Below are 22,401 nucleotides of genomic sequence, written 5' to 3'. Positions count from 1 at the left end.
AGCAGATTGTCAGCAATTTGTTCCCGTAGCTTGATGGAGAGGCTAGGTGAGGGTTTCTAAATGAGTGATAAGTGAAATGGAATTTCAGAGGTGGTGTTTAGCGTATCCAAGAGCGTGTAGTTTTCTACAACTTTAGAATTACTTACCAGCAGACTTATTGCTAACCATCCTTACCCATCCATGAAATCAAATCCGTCACAACCTCTGTGAAGCCACACTGCATCAGACTGCTGTGTCCTGCAGTAAGATTGCAGTGAGTGCTTCTACTTGGTGGCAGTGAGAAACTAGCTCGTAGTGGCCTTTCTCAGACAAATTAGTAAGAGTTACCTCTATCTCTGTGTCTACTCCTATTTTCAGAGAGGTTCAGTTGGGGTTTAAGATGCATCTTTCCCTGTAATAGAGACATCCGAGAAATAACTTATTCTTAGAGCCTAAGAAAACTTTTTACTTTTTGGTGAGAATGACTGGTTTAGAAACTTCCTAAATATAAATGCCCTTATTGTGCCAGTCTGTGTTTCTATCCGCGGTATATGTTATAGATATTATAAAAGCAATGGAAATTTGTAGTTTTAGACTCAGTCTGGCAAAATCATTACTTAGCTTGGGAAATTACTTTTTGAAACGCAAATAGAAAATTTAGGGATTTGATTGAAAATGCTCTGAAAAACTTCGAGGTGGTACTAAATTTGTCTGTAAGCATCAGTTAAAATATCATACAGGAAAATATTAAAAATTTTTTTTGGCATGCAATTTGGAAATGTTATGGTGGTCTTTGTGCAACTGGGAAAGTCTGTGAATTTTTGTGAAACACTGATGTCTGTGAACAGTTGGGTTCTAGGTTGGGAGGACACACTGAGAGGACAGTTCTCTTGCCTTGGGTATTCTTTATGAATAATGTTCTGATTTCTGAATTGCAATTTGTTTCCACAGTCAGAAAGCCTCTTCACTACCTCCTATTGTAGGATCCAGAAAGTCTAAAGGGAGTGTAAGTATCAGACGCTTTACTCATTAATGTTCTGTATTTCTGTGCGGTACAGAGAAACTGTCCTTTAGGTTTCAATTAAATTCGAAGAAATCAAACTTAGCCACCTTGTGGTATGTATGCAATTATGTGAAATAACACTAGAATGTTCATGTTACAACTCAATTTCTCTTTTTAAAATACGGATTTCAAAATAGGTAACTTTTTCCTTACAAAACTTATGCTGAGTTTGAAATCTAGGCAAGGATACATAAATGACAAGAAATGCTGTATGAGGTCCCACCAGTGGTCTAGGCTGTCTTGTTTTCTGTCACTGACGGAGACTAAAAAGGAAGTATTTGTAATAAAATGGCAACCTTCAGTTATATTCCTTTAAAAGAATAAAAGTCATTTCAAATATTTAGCTTCCCATCAGCATCTTTTTCATCCATCATTCATTCATTTGTTCATTCAGCATACGCCTATAAAATACCCATTATGGGAGAACTGTGATAAGCATTTAGTAGGTAATTTCTTAACCTATTTGTATTTTTCATTTGCGCCCCTTCATGTGGATGAGTTTCATGTCATTCTTTTTTTTTTTTTCAGGGCTGCACCTACGGCCTATGGAGGTTCCCAGACTAGGGCTAGGGGTCGAATTGGAGCTGCAGTTGCTGGCCTACACCACAGCCATAGCAACTCGGGATTGAAGACGTGTCTTCGATCTACACCACAGCTCACGGCAACACTGGATCCTTAACCGACTGAGCGAGGCCAGGGAATTGAACCTGAAACCTCATGGTTACTAGCTGGATTTGTTTCGGCTGCGCCATGACGGGAACTCCTGATTTACATTTTTAAAAGATCATCTGTGAGTTCCCGTTGTGGCTCAGAAGTAATGAACCCAACTAGTATCTATGAGCATGCGGGTTCAATTCCTGGCCTCACTCAGTGGGTTAAGGATCCAGTGTTGCTGTGAGCTGTGGTGTAGGTCGCAGATGTAGCTTGGATCTGGCATTGCTGTGGCTGTGGTGTAGACCACCAGCTGCAGCTCCGATTTGATTCCTGTGGCCCTAAGGAAGAAAAGAAAAAAAGATCATCTGGCTGTGGTGTCTGCAGAAGTGGGTCAGGGCAAGAATAGAAACAGGAGGCAGTGGGGCAGCTGGAATCCAAGTGTGTGGTGTAGGTGACTTGGACAGGAGCGGCCGGGGAGATGGATGCCTCTCCCAGCTCCTCTTGCAGCATGTTGTAACTCTCTGTTGTCATTGGTTGATGCATTCATCCAATGGCTATTTATTGAGTGTGTATGTGTCCTGGGCTCTGTTTTAGTGCTTATGGGGCAAGGGATGGAGCCAGAGATTCCAGAGAAGACTGTGAATATAGGAAGCTGCCATTCTGGAGGCGGGGGAGGGAGACAATTACACATGTGATATCAATCAGGGCTATGCTTGAAGAAAAATACATCAGGATATGGGAAGAGAAAGGGAGAGAGGGTACCGTATCCCCTTGGTGGTCAGCATGGGCCTCATTTTAGCAATGGGGGGTAACCCTCAGATCACACAGTAGGCTCTCATTAAACCTGTCTGGTGGATGTGTGAATGCCTGGCAGTGAGCCGCACAGAGAATATCCTGTGTCGGACATTCCAAAGTCACAAACTCAGTTTTCAACAGAAGGATTAATGTGCTCCTTTTCTTTAATTAATTAGTTCCCTGGAGAATATATGTGTTTTTAAGATCATTAATCACTTGGCACTGAGTGGGGGTGAGTGTGAGAGAAGGGGGCTGTGGGAAATTGGCTCGGAACTACCATCACATCAGAGGGAGAGCATCCTTGAGCTCATGATGCAAATCAAAGGGGACACAGAACTGGATTTTTAGAAATTCGTTTCTTCGCATTGCTTTCTAGGAATGGCTGTGTTGCATAAAGAAGGCGAGTGAGGATGGGGGCCTGATAGAATTTAACAACAAACAAAAAGAGCATGTGCGTGTGTGCGCTAGAGAGAAAGCTGTCATAGTCTGCACAGGGGACCCCGCTGTGCATCCGTGACCAGTCAGCAGGGTCCAGCCCTCGTGGTGAGGTGTATGGGTAATGGGGGCGTCTGGGTGGCAAGGGGAGCCTTTCCAAATAGCCAGGAAACGTCGCGTGCAAAGCAGGACAAGACCAGAAGTCACCCCTCCGTCAGACCCTTAGTGCTGGGGAGTCACAGAAATGAGCACATTAATATTACCTTGTGGTCCTAGCCTTGAAAACAAAAGGAAGATAGAGACAAATTGTCTGAAGTTCTGTTAAGTTTGGAAAAGTAACCCCATCAACAGGAGGAGGCTCTGTGGCTTCGAGGCCTCACTGCACAGAATCAAAGCGCCCTCTAGTGGAAGAGATGTAACATGAAGGATGTATGGGAAAGTTAGCGCCAAAGACTATATTACATTTCTTTCCTTGTACTTATTACCATATAGCTAATGTGTCTTGTGATCAGCAATTTACAGATACAAATATTGTAATTGTTAAGGTTTTGGTAAAAATAACTATCTACGTATCCCGAAGTCACTGTGAAGCAAGGAAAATTCTGAATGTTCCCCAGCCTCCATTTGCATTTTGGGAAACTGAGTCCAGTTTGGATGAAAGGGCTTCTTACACTTTGCATCATCAGGTACCCGAGTGAGAGAAATGGCAGCCCGAGTCTGGGTCTGGTCCCCTGCTCAGAAGGTTTCCAAGGTGCATCTCTGAAATCTACCTGCGTGAGGGCTGCTCTTTGTGGCAAATTTTCCACAAAAATAAATTTGCTGTATTATGACCGAAATGTCTTTGGCATGTGTTTGTGGGCACCCAAATGGATTTACTGTGGTAATGAAAAGAAACCTGAGTTGATCGAATCTTGTTGGAAAGTGTCTAGGGAAATATTTTAAAAAACCCAGTTTTTAGTAGAGTGAGGGGTGTTTGAAGGGCTCTTGTTAGCTTTTTGTTTGTTTGAGCCAGAGGTTTGCTCTTCCTGTCAGATATTCTGATGTGTGCGTGAGGCAAAAGGCAGGACAGCGGGCGAAGTAGCATGAGGGGTCTAGTGTTTGCGTGGGACACGCTGTAAAATTAGGCCTCTTCTTGCTTTCTTCCACTTTGGGATTAAGCCATAATCTGTTACTTCCAAGTGGCTTTTTTAGGGAACCATATTATATAGTAGCTGTGTCTAGGGCCTTGGGTATTGGAAAGTTTCAGTGTAGGAGGAACATCAGACTTGGGTAACCTCGAGAAAGTTAATTCCTTTATCTAGAAAATAGTGATAATGATACCTATCAAAAGTATTTGTTTAATGGGTATTTGTCAATAAGAGGTACTCAGTGTTTTATCAACAGGCATAGCTGTATGAGACGACAAAACTCCCCTATTTCCTGGGCCCCACAAACAGCAGTGACTACTATCCATGTGCCTAAGTTATCAGTCACGTGTGGAAGTCTCAAAAAAAGAAAGTATAGAGTTCCCACTGTGGCTCAGCAGGTTAAGAACCAATCATAGTGTTGTGAGGATGTGGGTTTGATCCCTGGCCTCACTCAGTGGGTTAAGGATCCAGCATTGCTGCAAGCTGTGGTGTAGGTCACGGATGCGGCTCAGATCTGGCGTTGCCATTGCTGTGGTGTAGGTTGCAGCTGCAGCTCCGATTCTGCCACCTGTAGCCTGGGAACTTCCATATGCCACTGGTGTGGCCGTAGGAAAAAAGAAAAGAAAAAAAGAAAAAAAAGGAAAATCCCTTTCTCCATTCTTTTGCTTTTTCCTCTCTCTCTCGAATTTATTTATATATTATCTATAATTTATGTAATTACCTATGTAAATAAATGAGTATAATTTATATTATATAATTTATTCACATATTTGTATTTATTATATGTTTATTTTATAGATGAATCAATGTGTTTTCTTTTTTAAAAAGGAAAACATTTAGGAGTTCCCGTCGTGGCGCAGTGGTTAACGAATCCGACTAGGAACCATGAGGTTGCGGGTTCGGTCCCTGCCCTTGCTCAGTGGGTTAACGATCCGGCGTTGCCGTGAGCTGTGGTGTAGGTCGCAGACGCGGCTTGGATCCCGCGTTGCTGTGGCTCTGGCGTAGGCCGGTGGCTACAGCTCCGATTAGACCCCTAGCCTGGGAATCTCCATATGCCACGGGAGCGGCCCAAGAAATAGCAAAAAAAAAAAAAAAGACAAAAAAAAATAAATGAGAAGGAAAACATTTAAATTCTTTGTAGTCTTCTAATTACAAAATAATTTTTCCTCTTTTCTTGATTTAATTTAGTTCTTACAAGGTGCCTGGAGATTAGTCATTAATCAGTATTTGAATGCATGAGTGTTAATTACCAAAGCCATACCCTTACATAGTTATTGAAATTAACTAGTCTTTCTTGATGCTCCAGAATTGCCCCGTTGAGTGTCCCTATCAGAAATTTAGTAAATCAATGAGAGAGTTGATTTTTAAAGTTGTGTGAATCCCTAGGCACTCCTGGAGGGGGCTTCTCTGTCTCCCCGATTTTACCCCTTTTGGGAATAGGACTTTTCCCAGAGAGCTGTAAAAACCTCTCAAGATCCAGAGTTTTTCATTCTTTAAGTTTTACTATAGTCCTTGAAAGTTCCATAGGCCTTGAAAGTTCAACATCTGTGAACCTTCTAGTAGGTGTGCTAAAAGGGTTGTTCCTCTCATTCAAGGCTTTTAAAATTTTAGAATCTTGCTAGGAATAGACTTGGCTGAAAATAGACTAGAATGTGAGGCCTGGCTGATGGTTCCTGCTCATATGATAGTTTCAGAATCTCCGCTATAATCATAGTACTCATTTCTCCTGCCTGGCAGTTTATGGCCTTGTGCGAAAGAATCATTGAAGAAGAAGAAAAAAAAAACAAAACTCTGGTTGTAGTTAATGCAATAATTAAATGGAAACTGTATGTTTAAATTGCAATTGGAATAGGAAATTAAATTATGCAAAAAGTGTTATAGATTTGGACAAGTTTTCATACTGCTAATAAATCTATGCATAATTCATTTTCTTGCAGGCTATGACAAAATAGCATAAATAACTTCATTTGTAAGGCTGTGAATTTTTCTCATCTTAATTGGGTGATAGCTAAAACTATTTAAATGCTTCTGGATGACTGAATACATAAATGTTTAAAATGAGCAGTTATAATAGGTTTCTAGGCAGATTTGTTTATTTAATATTACTACACTTATTTTCAGATACTAGCATAGTACAGATGTTGCATAAAGATTGCACCCAATATGGTGTGAGTTTGATATGATTTTTAAGAAAAAGATATTAACTCTATGCTCTTGGAGGAAGCTCTCTGATACAGTCTTTGAACAAAGCTGAACTCCAGGAACTGTGCTGGTTACTGTATAAACATTGCCATTTCATCCTCATGATAGACTGAAGGCAGGCACATTAGCCCCATTCGATAGATAAAGAAACAGGCTCAGAGAAGGTAGGAGTGAGTTGGCCCAAGGACCCATAGGTGGTTAGTGGCAGTGCAGTGGCTCTGAGCCAAGTATTTTGGGTCCCCAAAACTTGCATTCTTGCTCCTATCTGCAACCTCATGCCTTACACACCAGGTAAGGTTAGCACTTGAGCATCTGGAGGCCAAGGCTGTCTTGTTGGGAGGGAGTTCCTTGCAGTGGCCAAGCAGTGGCTGAGTATCAGCACAGCTCTTCCTTGGGTGCAGTAGCCACACTGTAGTGACCCACGTGGCTCCTCAGGAGCTGTACTTGGGCCAGTGACAGGAGCCACTGAACTCAACCTCACCTTTGTGCCGAGAAGCTCACGCTGATGATGTGAGGTCTTTGTTTCAGGAGGCACATGGGAATCAGAGGCAACCACCGAAGGTGTGATCAGTCCTTGCAGGAATGGGGGGCATGTGGTCTTGAGCTGCTTGTGTCTGGGTTGCCCTGGATTTGCGGATTCATTGAGACCATGGCCGTCACCAACAGATGAGTCAATTTCAGAGGCTTTGTACAAGCACAGGCATGGCTGCTTGTGTGATGATACCTGTACACTCAGTTAAGAAGGTATTTCTAGATTAACTGGTCAAACTGGGCTTTGTCACTATTCCTCTTCCACTAGCTAGCTGCTGATTCTTCCAAAGGTGCAGGAGGGAGAGGACAGTGAGCATCGGTGGGACCCCCTCCGCTCCTTGCTGGCTGCACAACCCTGGCCAGGCTTAACCTCTAAGCCTCATTTCCTTCTCTCTACAATGGGGTGATAACAGGACTTGTCTCTCAGGTTTTTGAGGATTGAGTGAGATGGTTTTATAGAATACTTGGTATATATTTAAGTTCTCAACAACTGTTGAGTGCTACTGTTTTGTTCTGTTTTTTTTTGTTTTTTTTTCTTTTCTTTTCTTTTCTTTAGGGCTGCACCTGCAGCATGTGGAAGTTCCCAGGCTAGGGGTCAAATCCAAGCTACAGCGAAAAGCCTACACCACAGCCTCAGCCACACCAGACTCTTAACCCACTAAGCAAGGCCAGGCATCAAACCCCCATCCTCATGGTTCCTAGTCGGGTTTGTTAACCACTGAGCCATGAAGGGAACTCCGAGTACTATTGTTTTTATTCTCCTTCCTCTGCACTAGGAAGACTTAATGGAGGTGTTAAAACAGGCAGTGGCAGAATCTGCACATTACCCCCGTCTCTTGCCACTCCTGCCCTTTATCCCATGAGTCAGTGACTTGTACTGAATAGTAGTCACTTAGGGAGTTCATCAGCCAATAAGGGTCTCATCTTTTGCCACGTAGGGAAATGATCGACAGTCTAAGTCAACAGTCGGATCCAGCGACAACTCATCTCCTCAGCCCCCAAAGAGGAAAGGGAAAAAAGAAGATGTGAATTCAGAAAAACCCACGAGAGGGAAGCAAAATGCAAAGTTAAAGAACTCACCGCCAACAGTTCCAAACAGTGGTAAGTTTGTTATGATGTCGTTATTATGGATTGTCATTATCTTAAGGCTATGATCCAATTTTAGTTGTTAAACAGATCCATTTGTTTTCCTGGGCCCACAGAAGATGTGCCTTATTGTCATATATGAGAGTTTTCAGAAAAAACTTTCTGTGTATGAGAGATGCTACTGTTTCCCATGCTGAATTTCTATTTGCAATTAGAGCTTGTGATATGAGGACACGTGTTTTGAGATAAAAATATTTCTCTCCCCCCCCCTTTTTTTTGTGCTTTTTAGGGCTGTACTCATGGCACATGGAGCTTCCCAGGCTAGGGGTCTAATCAGAGCTACAGCTGCCAGCCTGTGCCACAGCCACAGCCATGCCAGATCCGAGCCATGTCTGCAATCTGCACCACAGCTCATGGCAATGCAGGAGCCTTAACCCACTGAGCGAGGCCAGGGATCAAACCCACAACCTCATGGTTACTAGTCGGATTCATTTCCAATGAGCCACAGTGGGAGCGCCGACAAAGATATTTCTTGAGTGGTCCTATAAAAAAAGGTAAATTTTACCATCTTGTGTACCAGCTACAGTACTGGGTTAGCATTTTTACCAATAGCTACTGATCTCTCTTCATTGGGTCTACAACCCTTGTCCACATTCATTACGGATTACCTTTACTCATAGATTACTTTTCTCAAAAAGATGTTTTGCTGATTTTACTGATATCCAGGAGAATACACATAAAACTTTACCAGTAAACAGTCTATGCTGAAATTAGGTACATATTATATGCATTACCAGGTGAGAGAAGGTAGACAGTGATTTAAAACATTAAATCACTTTTGCATTAGCACAAGATTTCAAGATAAAAGTGTGATGAACTAAGGACACGTGCCATCAGAATTGTGAATTTTCCTCTCAGGATTTTGTGAGGACAGGCTCTTTTTGGTCTTGCTCCGAGTGTGTTCTCAGTGGTGGGAGGCCACGAGAGCAGAGTGATGCTGTGGGCAGGGAGGGCTGGTGGGACCCAGTCTGGGGAATGACTGCTTCTCCCTTCCCCTGGGATCCACTCAGCCCCACAGGAGCACGTGCTGGGCTGCTGGAGAAGAGCGCAAAGGGGGTCAACTTTCAGATTCAAGGCCAGAGCTCTGCCTTCCACCTGGGAGCCCCAGCTCTTTTCAGAGACTTTAGGAGGTGTCAGGTTAGAATTACAGCTCCTGTGGGCTTCACAGCTCAGGAAACAGTAGGAGCTTGTGTTGAGGGTTTAGATGGCGCAGCGCAGATGCTTAAAGAGTCAGAAGAAAGATGTGTGAGACTAAGTTAAAAGAACAGGTGGAATGGGGAGTTCCCCTTGTGGCTCAGCAATATGAACCCGACTAGTATCCATGAAGATGAGGGTTCAATCCCTAGCCTCGCTCAGTGGGTTAGGGATCTGGCATAGCCCCGAGCTGTGGTGTAGGTCACAGACATGTAGTCGCACTGTGCCTCAGATCCCCTGTAGGCAAGGCAGCTATAGCTCTAATGCAAGCCCTGGCCTGAGAACTTTCATTTGCTGTGCATGCGGCCCTAAAAACAAAAACAAACATACAAACAACAACCAAAAAAACAGATGAAATGAAGGAGCCAATTCCATAAAGAAGAAGGGATGGAGAGGGGCTTAATCTTTCAAGATTTAAATGAGGGTGATTAGGTGGAAGTCTGGAGTCCTACATTCTTGTCCTAGTTCTGCTCTTGACCTTGAGTGAGTCACTTGACTTTTTTGGACCCTGTTTGGTCTCTGCAAAATGTGGGTTCGTATTAAGATTTATCTTGGAAGTTTTGCTTTTACCTTTAAGTTTGTACAGTCCTTTTCAGTGAACATGAAACATGGAGGCCCGTGTAAAATGTAGTCAGAGAATGTTTCTTGAATGCTGACTTTGTGGTAGGCACCAAAGGAGAAAAGCTAGCCTGGGATGGCACGGGGAGCATGCCGAGCTTTGAATGTTAAAAATGGTAGAGGGTTTATTTTAATCAGTATATGCTAGATTGTGAAGCCCCTGAGGCTATGGCCATGGTCTTACTAGGGTTCTCCCCCCCCCCTTTTTTTTTATTTAATTTCCAACAACTAGCACAGGTCTGACAGATATGACACTTATTATTATTATTATTTTTTTTGTCTTTTCTAGGGCCCCTCCTGCGGCATATGGAGGTTCCCAGGCTAGGGGTCTAATCAGAGCTATAGCCACTGGCCCAAGCCAGAGCCACAGCAACTCGGGATCTGAGATGTGTCTGCAACCTACACCACAGCTCACAGCAATGCCGGATCCTTAACCCGCTGAGCAAGGCCAGGGATTGAACCCAAAACCTCAAGGTTCCTAGTTGGATTCATTAACCACTGAGCCATGACGGGAACTCTGATACTTATTAAATATTGATGAATGAATGATGGAAGTTACAAAATAGATAAGTCTGTAATACTTTATTTATTTTAATGATTTTTATTTTTTCCATTACAGTTGGTCAGCAGTTGCTGGCAGTCTCCACTGTACAGCAAAGTGACCCAGCCACACGTATGCATACATTTTTTTTCTCACATTATCCTCCGTCATGTTCCATCATAAGTGACTAGGTATAGTTCACTGTGCTATGTATTGCTTATCCACTCCAAATGCAATAGTTTGCATCTATTAACCCCAGACTCCCAGCTCATCCTGCTCTCTCCCCCTCCACCTTGGCAACCACAAGTCTGTTCTCTAAGTCCATACGTTTCTTTTCATTTGTACCCTATATTAGACTCCAGATGTGAGTGATATCATATGGTATTTGTCTTTCTCTTTTCTGACTGACTTCACTTTGCATGACAGTCTCTAGTTCTATCCATGTTGCTGCAAATGGCATTATTTTGTTCTTTTTATGGCTGAATAGTATTCCATTGTGTATATATACCACATCTTCTTAATCCATTCATCTGTCGATGGACATTTAGGTTATTTCCATGTCTTGGCTATTGCAAATAGTGCTGCAGTGAACATGCGGTGCACATGTCTTTTTCAAGGAAAGTTTTTTCTGGATATATCCCCAAGAGTGGGATTGCTGGGTCATATGGTAGTTCTATATTTAATTTTCTGAGGTACCTCCATACTGTTTTCCATAGTGGTTGTACCAGTTTACATTCCCACCAACAGTGCTGAAGGATTTCCTTTTCTCCACACCCTCTACAGCATTTGTTATTTGTGGATTTATTAATGATGGCCATTCTGACTGGTGTGAGCTGGTACCTCATAGTAGAGAAATGCAAGTTTGTAATACTTTAAAACCCACTAAGAGACAGGACTTAGGTTAAACTTTTCATGAATTATTTTTTGGTTAAAGGCTTTTATTAAATGTTACTTGCTTATTTTCTGCAAGGCTCTTATTAGCTTATGGAAATTCCAACTCCTACTTCCAGTATATATTTTTTAAAAGTCTCTAGATTTAGTAGTTGTCCCTCAAAAGAAAGGGAACCGCCATCTTTTCAGGTTACCTCATTCATAGAAACTTGGGAACATAAGAGGCTTAATCAGCGTTTCCCTCTTTCACAGGAAACTAATCTTTATTAAAAAGGTGAATTATCATGTTTTTGCTTTTGTAGTTTGCAAATAGTTTCCAGCATCAGTTGTATCTGTGGGGGTGAAAGGAACTAAAACATGTTCCACACGGAAACAGGTCACATCTGTAAAGTGCTGAGACAAGGTAGAAGCCTGCCGTTGTTATTGTTAATTGCCCGTGAGAAGTGTGCACTTTGCAATGTAATTTTATAATGTGCAGATTATAGGTTTTTAATGCTGTATCTCAGTGTTACATAGAACAATGACTGGTGTCTTTAAAATGAAGGTTTGGGGACTTTATTCCCCCCAGTCAGAGGCTCATACCACTGATCAAGAAGTGTTTAGGAGAATTTAGATGAAGCATTTTTTTATTTTTTCGTCTTGGTAGAAAGAGCATTTGACCTGGAAAATGAATCTTGGTTTCAAAAACATTTTTTCCAGGGAAAATGAAAGCAGGGTTTTGTGCAGTTTATAAGATTAAATCGTCATTTGATAAGTTTAAGGATATTAGCTTAAATCCATACTTTTGAAAATTGAGCTATTTCTCCTTATCAGATCTCCCTCCAGATGTCTTTGGTTAAAGCAATTTCTAGGCTATATTATCAAAGTATCTGTATGTCTTTATCTCTTGCTCTCTCTTTTTTTTTTACTCCTTCAGTCTCCGTATTCATTTATTATTGCAGTTGCTTTTTGCTTTAGACATCTATTTTAGTAATTAGAACCAAGTGTGTGATTTTGGATATTCACATCTCCAGAGGGCCCTTATTCTTTAGAAAGGGAAAAGCAGTGAGGGCTTGAAGCAAAATGAAAGGGAAGGTGCATAGTGAGTCAAGATTATGGGTAAAAATTGCAAGAATTTAATACTATATTGCATATTTATTTGCAAGTTGCTAAGAGAACATCTTAAAAGTTCTCAGTGCAAGAAAAGTTTTCGGTACCATGTTTGGGGATGGATGTTCACTAGACTTATTGTGATGATAATTTTTCAGTATATACAATTACTGAACTGAACTAAACGGAAGAATTCGGTCTTAGAGATGAAACAGTTTTTTCTCTTAAAAGTATTTTAAATTTGGAATTAATCGCTTCTATTTTATTTCAAAGTGTTACATTTTAGCGTTAGGATGCATATCTGTGATTCATTCATAGTATATGTTAAATTGTGCAAATGTTGGATCCAGTATTCTTTACTGTTCTCATGTTAATTAGAAAAAAAGAGACTTTGTAGGCTGTCTTGATTTTTGTTATAATTATGATTGTAGTCATTTATCTTGTCCTTTTTCTTTTTTAACTGCTGATGTTTCCTGACATTCTTATATCCAATGGTTCTTGAATGAGCAGTGCTGATATCAGTCTGTAGATGGCAACCTGGGTCTAATTTTATTTCTTCTTCTTTATTTCTTTCCTTTTTTTTTTTTTTTCCCCAACTCGGTTTCTCTCTGTAATAGTAAAGCTTAATAATTCAAGCAGAGTAGTGACATATTTCTTCAGGGAAACAAATCCCATTTTCTTTTGGTAGCCAAGATGCAAAGTAAGATTGGTTGGTGATTGATGGAGTTGGGTGTAAAATGCATTCTTAGTGCTGCATTTAAATACCAGCTTAACTGACCACCATATGTTTTCCTTACACTTTCCACTTGAGCGGTGCCTTGAGATAGGTTTTAGAGGCTGTTAACTAGCTATATTCTCCTCTCTGAGCAAAGTGGTAGCGATGATTGCTTTGAAATAATATTTTGGGATTGATTGTATTATTCATTAATATTTTTCATGTTTTCTCCATGAAAAAATGTAGTGTTTTTAGAACCCTGGGAACACAGGAAGGATAGTGGGTTTGGAGCTCCTTAGAAGTATTGGAAAAGATGTAGAGAAAATAGCTTGGTCTGTATCACCATGGTTTTTATGGTATTGATCATTACAAATACTTTTTTAAAGGAAAGTATTAAAATGTAAGCAAAAAAAGAAAATCATGGACTTGCAGAAAAGACTTGTGGTTGCCAAGGGGGAGGGGAAGCGAGTGGGGTGGTTGGGGAGCTTGGGGTTAATAGATACAAACTACTGCCTTTGGAATGGATTAGCAATGAGATCCTGCCGTGTAGCACTGGCAACTATGTCTAGTCACTGATGATGGAGCATGATGATGTGCGAAAATAGAATGTGTACTTGTATGTGTAACTGGGTCACCATGCTGTACAGTAGACAAAAAATTGTATTGGGGAAATAACTATTAAAAATAATAATAAAATGAAAAAAAAATGTAAGCAAAAACACACTTATATTTGCTTTTGAAGGATGTGTTTCTCTTTCTGTCTCCACATGTGGGCGTGCACACAGGGGCACACATGCAGACTGGTGCCCTTGATGCCACTCCTGGCTTATTCCCAGCATCATTCAGTGATTGTTCCCAAGGAATGTGTGATGTTTAGACTCCTGTTGAGTGATAGGGAGCAGGTGCAGTGCCAGGAACGGATGTCTGACTATTATGACCTTGCTGGGTGACTGCCCTTGGGCGGTCATGCTGTTGAATTTTCTAATAGCTACAACCTGTGTGTGGTGTGCTACGTCGCCCTAAGCATGAAGCACCACTGCCATCCATCCTCAGAGTCAGATCACTGGGCACTGAAACTTGAGTGTGACTCAGGTGTGGAAGCAGCTCAGGTGCTTGCATGGTTCCCAGCCACAAGAGACGCAAGATAAAACAGGAAGCATGTTTCCTAAATGCACTGTCCCAAGACTCACCCACTAAGGGGTGTCATGTACTGGAAGAAAGTTTATAAGAAGGCGCCAGGGTGACTTGACAAAGCAGGGCACTGGTTTTGCTTAGTAAGCTGAGGTGTCTGTTGCCGCCATACCCGCCCTGTGACGATGAAATACAGGTTTTTTGTTCCTTCATCAATTGTGACTGCCCATCTCAATGGCAATACGTATCATGGGATGTGGGTCCAATTTCACTGCGACAAGTGCTAGTGTATTAAAAATGTGTAAAATAAGCATTTTTTCCCCATGCCTCAATGACCCTTGCTGGAATGACATGTTGTACAACAGAAATATAATACAGTAAGGGGTTTTAGAGATTTCTTAAAGTTTTATTGTAGTTCAAATTCTATCAATAAAAATTAGTTTAGGAATACAGGCGTACTTTGGAGCAATTGCAGGTTTGGTTCCAGACCACCACAGTAAAGCAAGTCACACAAATAGATTCATTTCTCAGTGTGTGTAGAAGTTGTGTTTACATTACACTGTTGTCTGTTTTTTTGGTTGTTGTCGTACAACTTAAACATGTCCAATTTTATCTGTCAAGTATACCTCCATAAAGCTGGAAAAAATGAAATATGTATCTATTAAAAAAAGAATAAGTAAATAGACTGCTGTATTCATGGCATACTATACACCATGAAAAGAAATGAACAACTGTTATATTCAACAACATAAATGAATCTCACAAAAGATGCTGAGCTAGACATACCATACACTGTTGTCTATGAAGTGTGCAGTAATGTTATGTCAAAATAGCCAATGTGTATACCTTAATTAAAAAATACTTTATTGCTAAAAAAAAAATGCTAAACATCATCTGACAACGCAGTGTTGCCAATCGCCTTCAATTTGTAGAAAGCCTGATATCTGCAAATTGATATTACGCAAAGAGCAGTTAAGCAGAATGCAATAAAATGAGGTATAGTTGTATATACTTTGCTGTCCTCTTTCAGCTGAGAGACTGAGTAAGATGGATACCAGTAAGATGTTTATTTCAGTTTGAGAGGAGTAGGATGCTAGCCCTTTTTAGAAAAGATTCTTACACACTTTGTACACTGGATGGAGAGGCACTCTGAGAAAAGCATTCTTTTTTTTCTTTTTGTCTTTTTAGGGCCGTACCCGCAGCATCTGGAGGTTCCTAGGCTAGGGGTCGAATCGGAGCTGTAGCTGCTGACCTGCGCCACAGCCACAGCAACACCAGATCCGAGCCATGTCTGTGACCTACACCACAGCTCAGAGCAACGCAGCATCCTTAACCCACTGAGCAAGGCCAGGTATTGAGTCTTCATCCTCATGGATGCTAGTCAGATTCGTTTCCACTGAGCCATGATGGGAACTACTCCTTTTTTTTTTTTTTATCTTTTTTGCGAAAAGCATTCTTTACAGCCGATACTGCATTGAGGCCTCTGCAGTAAACTTCTTTTAGGGGCTATTTTCACGTAGTTCAGGGTCAGGATGTGAAGATACCTTTTGTTTTCAAAAGGAGAAGTTTGTGAGCTCTTGAATTATGTAGATATTTCCAAACCTTTGGAAGATTTTATTCCAGAAATTTGTAGTAGGCATTTTTGGTAATCCTTTCCCATTTTTCATACAAGTTCTGGATACATACATACATACATGCATAGAGTTCTAGATAACACATAATGCATCTTTCTTTTTTTTTAGGGCCACACCTTCGGCATATGGAGTTTCCCGGGCTAGGGGTCGAATTGGAGCTGCAGCTGCCGGCCTATGCTACAGCCACAGCAATGCCAGATCCAAGAGCTGTGTCTCTGACCTATGCTGCAGCTCACAGCAATGCCAATCCTTAACCCACTGAGTGAGATCAGGCTAAAACCCACATACTCATGGAGACTGGTTGGATTCTTAACCTGCTGAGCCACAACGGGAACTCCCCATAATGCATCTTAATTCTTAAATTGCACGTGCGGTGTCCTGGAAGGTAGCTGCCATGAAATGTTTCTGGTGGGAAAAGGAACTAGAAGTTCCATTCCAATGCCAAGAACTCATGTTACGCTGGCCCAAGCATGCAGAGCTGCCCCAGGTCAAACGACTGGTGTCGGCCAGAGCCTTGAGGTCACAGATCAAACTGGGCTTGGGTCTAGGGAGGAAGGCAAAGGTTGAGGAGGCCAGACCTGGAATTATAGGGACACTGAGGTCCAGGCCAAGGTTCTGTTAGCAATTGATCCTCCGAAAGAGAATGATGTTGTGAGCGTCTTATCTTGATTTTTTCCCCCCAGCTTCACACTTTAGCTTGCCAGTCTCTCTTTTCCTAGATGCTACCTTCTACTTCTAAGCAGGCCCTCTTTCATTCTGGACCCATAAAAGACCCAGAAACATTGTATAGCCTCCCCTCGATTCTGCTGCCTTCAAAGCTAGCTCTAAATTTATAGTTTATCACAGAGAAACAGGGATCCATACCAATGGTGAGTTTCTGAAATGAGATTCATCTACTTTTCAGAAAGAAACTAAAATTGGGTGTTCCATCATGGGTTCTGAGGTAGGACCCAGACCTAGGTTTGGTTAGGGAGGGCTCAGATATCAGGAATGTTTGTGACATGCTGCTGGTGGGAGGTGACAGGGTGGAGGGAGGAAAAAGAAGTAGCCATGGGATTTGTTACCTTCCCCATCTCCCCAGCTTCCTCTTCCTACTGCCAGCCCTGTGGTGAAATAACACCAGGAGGGTGGCTTGGTCCATTGGAGCATTAGCACATGCTGGGCCATCATTCACGTGTGAGACATAGATAAGCACCCAGCAGAGTGTCCTGCTCAAGTAGCACTCAATGTTGAGTGTACATGTGTGTGTGTGTGTGTGTGTGTGTGTGTGTGTAGGTACATTACACCTACATTTGTGGTAATGATTGCAATTAAGGTGACATGGGAGTTCCTATTGTGGCTCAGCAGGTTATGAACCTGACAAATATCCATGAGGATGCAGATTCAATCCCTGGCCTCTCTCAGTGGGGTAAGGATCCGATGTTGCTGTGAGCTGTGATGAAGGTTGAAGATATGGCTTGGATCCTGCATTGCTATGGCTGTGGTGTAGGCCAGCAGCTGCAGCTCCAATTGGACCACTAGCCTGGGAACGTCCATATGCTGCAGGTATGGCCCTAAAAAGCAAAAAAAAAAAGCAAAAAAAAAAGAAAAGAAAAAAGAAAACAAATTAAGGGTGACAAATTCTAAACACTGAGCAATGATATAATTCTGATACTTAGGCTTCTTTAGAACATCTCAACTGTGGATTTTAATCTGATGTTTTTTATTTATTTATTCTTTTTGTCTTTTCTAGGGCCACACTTGCGGCATATGGAGGTTCCCAAGCTAGGGGTCTAATGGGAACTATAGCCGCCAGCCTGCCACAGAGCCATAGCAACATGGGATCTGAGCCACGTCTGTGACCTACACCATAGCTCACGGCAATGCTGGATCCTTAACTCACTGAGCGAGGCCAGGAATCGAACCCGAAACCTCATGGTTCCTAATTGGATTCGTTAACCACTGAGCCACGAATGGGAACCCCTAATCTGATTTTTTTTTTAAGTGTCATCCAGAAATCCTCAGGATTAGGATTTTCCCTAATTTTACAAAAGCGGGGGGAAGGAGGAGAAACCAGTTTTCCCCAAGCCAAAGGGTACATCAGTGGCTAGCTCTGTCTGGAAACTGCCACACTGACGCATAGCATGGCTGGCTGAGAGGTGCCACCCCCCGTGTGCTTATTTGCAGGGTATTTGTAGGGCACTGATGCTGGGAGTCTACGGGGGGAACAGGGAAGGCATTCATGTGTATGTGCTTCAGCCTTTAGTGTCTTCCTTTAGTGAAGGGTGTTGATGTATCACAGTCAACCTTGAAGCTGATCTGAGAGATTTTGGGGAGTTGTGTTTTCCCCCTCTTCCCTTCTTCAGTATTTCATATTCCCTCTGTAGATGGGGATGATTGATTTGAGCCCTTTCGGTTTTGTAGGTGGTCGTAGTTATTACTAACAAAGAGATTTTCCTGTTCTGCCATAATGATGAGTCGTAATAATGGAATTATGATGAGTCTTTACTCCTGTGTATACCAACCTGGGACTAACTTTAAGTCTTCAGCATTCAGACCCACCTTTTTTCAGGGTTTGGGAACCTTGTAGAAAGTGGATATTTTTGGAGTTGATATTTAGTTTATGAAATGGCCAAATGCTATTTTTTTTCCAAGTAGTTATTTGAATATCTTAGGACTTAGGCTCGTGTGACCCAGGCCCATCATTGCATCTGGACTTCCTTACCCAAGTTTCTTGACTCCTTGGAGTTATGAACCCACCCCATCTCCTAGAACACCACTTTCATTTCTTCAGTAAACCTTTACTGAGCACTGGCTGTATACCACACTTTGCTAATTGCTGGGGCAAAGCCATTTCCTCTCTTGTGCCCTCATTGCTCAGCACTTACCTTACACATTTATTTCCAGGAGTCATAATTATATCTTTATCAAAAAGTTTTCCTTGTGGAAGTAGAGGCAATTTCCTTCTCCATTTCCATGGTCAAACTCCATTCACCACCCATAAAAGTCAAATGTGTTCATATTTTAAGCATTGACAGTTTTTCCTTCTTGGTATTCAGTCATTTCCTCGGGCTCTGTATCAATTTTGCCAACGTAGAAAACAGCAGCACAGTACCTGAGAACAAGGCCATTTCTGCTTAAACATATTTATTTATTTATTTATTTATGTATCTTTTCTAGGGCCACACCCTCGGCATATGGAGGTTCCCAGACTAGGGGTCTAATCAGCTGTAGCTGCAGGCCTACACCCCAGCCACAGCAATGTGAGATCTGAGCTGCATCTGCAGCCTACACCATAGCTCGTGGCAAGGCCGGATCCTTAACCCACCAATCGAGGCCAGGGATCAAACCTGCAACCTCATGGTTCCTAGGCAGATTCATTAACCACTGAGCCACGACTGGGAACTCCTGCTTAAATGTATTTAATATGGTGTCTGGAGCAATTACTTTTAATACTTTTAATGTCACAGGTGTGGCCCTAAAAAAAAAAAGAAAAAAAAAGAAACTAATAATACTTGGTACTGTAAGATGGGAGAGGGCTATTTCTGCACTCGGGTAATAGGCTGCTACTCCTTTGTAGATGGGCTGTTTTTTAGAAGTCCATTGCGCTATCCATTGCGCGACGGAGTAGATGGGCTGTTTTTTACATGAACTCTGTTTTTATTCTTCAGTTACCCTAGTTGTTCTCGAAAGAAGATATGATCTTTATTGCAAATCACTGAGCAGCGAGCGTGCTGTCACAATCGGGATAGAGGTAAAGAGGAAATAGGTATAGAGTGCTCTTGAACTTTGTAGGTTCAAAGCTATTCATTTATTCTTCTTTTATACATGTTGATGATAATAGTGAATTGTTTCTGTGAAATTGGGCAAGGTTTCATTCCCTTTAAATGCCATAATCAAAACCGCTTTTCACCGGGAAGTCAGCAAAGCTGACAGGCTTCTTCCGCCCCTGCTCAACAGCACCACGGGTCTGTCACCTCTGGGCTGGTTGTAGTTGGCTTCCGTGTTTTGCTTCCTGGCAAGTGTGCCAGCACAAAGGGGGAGTCACTTTATGGAGGGAGCTTGTGCCATAGTAAGAAACAGAGGCTTCCACCCCGATCCTTGTGGGCAACTGCCACAGCTTTGGCTGGGCAGCCCCGAGCCCTATACTGCTTCTCAGCCCCATGGGGTCACATAGAGCTTCTGGACGGTCTGAAGGTGGAGGGTTTTCCCTGGGAACCTACTGTCATTTCCTAAAGCAGGGGTCCAGGGAATAGTAGTTTTGTGGGCTCTTAATAGATGTTTCTTACAATAAGAGTTCCATGCTCAAATATAAATTTGGGAAATGTTGGATCATACAAAGTTAAGGCTTTTTTTTTGCTACAGGACTTTTTAGAACCTTTCGCATGGAAAGCATCGATGCTTTTTTTGGACTTTGGATCCCTGAGGCTGAAAAGTGGGCGTATTGTTCCCGAGAACACAATTTGAGAAACATTGTTTACTCAAACAGGCCATGTTTCCACACATTACTGCTTCCTTGAAGATTGTAAGGCATGGGAGAATTTCTGATGAAAATTAAATGAGACTCCTACTTTTTGTGCAGTTCTGGTCAGAGCACATAAAACCACATAAACATCTCACGTTTTCTAGGTGTCCCCCATGTGCCAGGGACTAGACTGAGCACTTGGTACACAATCCCATTATTCTTCCTATCAGCCCTAGGATGGAGGTGTCACTGTTATTATTATTACTCACCCCCATTTTACTGATAAATTGAAGGATTAAGTTACATATGATTAAATAAGCAGCCATCAGTGGAGGCTGAGAGCCGCTGTTTCAGTCTGCTATAGGTTGCCATCTGGGCCTCCATGAACTCAAATGCAGGCAGCGAAACTCTGGATCCTGTGCTTTTCAGGGTATGGTCTGTTGTCTCACAGATCAACAAACAGAATTCACAATGACACACGCATGTAGGGACCAATAGTCATGGTGGTGATGAAAAAAATAAAATTGGCATCCTGCATATAAAAGCCCTCCTAGTCAGACAGATTGAAGAATTGTAGCAAGAAGCAAGGCCACTTACCTTACTGATTATAGAGGAATTTAGTGACAGTTTGTGGCAGTGGGAGAGAAGATATGATACCTTCAGAGAATAAGGCGGTGGGTCCAGGGTCAAGGTGAGGAAAACGCTCTTCCTCTAGGAGACTCCTGTCTTAGGTCTGGTACCTCTTCTCCTGAGTAGGCTTGCTCTACGCTTCTCAATCTCATGCACACACCTCCACTCTCACACCATCTTATTCAGCATCTTCTGTTCCTCTAAGTTGCATGTGTAGAGACCATTGGCCAATGGCGGACAGGCATTTATGCACAATTTGAATTGTGCGATTTTACATTCTGGGTTCCAGGATGAGGTATCACAAAGATGTCTTATGCTTGGTTAACGGCCAAATTAAGCTCTTTCCAACCACAAACCTGGATCTTCTTTCTATCAGCCACCTTGAGGTGCTGGGCCTGGAAAGTGCAGCTGTGACTCTTGCTGCTTTTTGTAAAACACCCAGAGCAGAGTCACGGAGAGACCCATCATATTTATTTTTTTCTTAGAACACTTCCTTGTGGCGCCCTCAACCTCTCTGGTTCCCGTCTGCAAAAGCTGCTTTCTAGCAGCACATAGACTGTCTTAGATTTCCCTCACCCAAAAGATCTGTTTGAGCGAATAGACCACCGTGTCGCATGGGCCCAAAAATGTATTCGGAGCAAAAGGGAACAATGGCTGTTTTTCTTCAGTAAGAGGACGACGCCATGATTTACCCCGCACTGACACCAAAGTCCTCGGTGATTCCATCTAGTTTTGGAACGAATGGTGTGGGCGGTCATTGTGCTGGGAGACAGGAAGGTTGGGCACCCAGGACAAGAACTTAAAAGGAACCAACAAGCCCCATTACTGACAGACGGTCTCTGTGTTTTCTCTGGTGCCCTTCCAGCCGCGCATGTTTGAGATTTATTACATTTTCAATTTGGTAAGGTTTGCTAACTAAAACAGAGGTCCAGATCTAATTACTCCAGCACGCGAGAGCATTTGGATGGATGAGTTCACCCCTTAGGAATTTTTATTTTCTGAGCAAGCCTCAGACAGAAGGGACAAAGGAGTAAAAAGTTTCTGTAGTAGATAGGTGGATATAAGGCAGTGTTTCATTTATGAGACAGGTTTCCTTTTTAGAAATTAGTTAGGAGGATCATCAAATTTTCTTTAGACTCCATTCCCAGGTTCACCCCGAGGTTATAATTTAGAAGCACAATTATGGTTATTTAGTATTTTTATCATAATGGAACATTAATGAAAATGAATGAGAAAACACTTTTATAAAGTTCAAAATGCCTGGAGAGACTAGTGGTTAATAGCAACATCTTTGTAAGGAGATATGAATTAGTCTCCAGGTCAGAAATGAGGGACATTTATACCTGGAATTAGGGAGTCTGGAGATGGGGCAGAGAGGAGGGTCCTCGTTATTAATTCATGCCCCCCGTAGCTTTTTTCTTCCTGCTGCCCTTCTTCTCCCTTCAAGACCTAATTACCAGCCTAAGCTTGAAGCTGAAGAAGTCTTTGCAGAATGACGAAAAGTTAAGGAAGGTCAGTAGGCTTAGAAAAAAGTAGAAAGAGAGAAGACAAAGGTCCGGTGGGCAGACAAAATTATTTCTTC

General features: G+C 42.1%; 1 protein-coding gene across 1 annotated transcript in view; it reads left to right on the top strand.

Moving 5' to 3' along the window:
• The window catches only part of DCDC2 (doublecortin domain containing 2), a 169,699-nt gene that overhangs the window by 62,532 nt on the left and 84,766 nt on the right, over positions 1 to 22,401 (top strand). The window contains exons 6-7 of the mRNA XM_047796276.1: positions 931 to 985; positions 7,725 to 7,887. Coding sequence (XP_047652232.1) covers positions 931 to 985; positions 7,725 to 7,887 — 218 coding nt within the window. The remainder of the gene's footprint in view (positions 1 to 930; positions 986 to 7,724; positions 7,888 to 22,401) is intronic.

The sequence above is a fragment of the Phacochoerus africanus genome, chromosome 9 (assembly GCF_016906955.1).
Source record: "Phacochoerus africanus isolate WHEZ1 chromosome 9, ROS_Pafr_v1, whole genome shotgun sequence".
NCBI lineage: Eukaryota > Metazoa > Chordata > Mammalia > Artiodactyla > Suidae > Phacochoerus > Phacochoerus africanus.
Note: the sequence above shows the minus strand (reverse complement) of the source record. Positions and strands in the feature narration are given on the sequence as shown.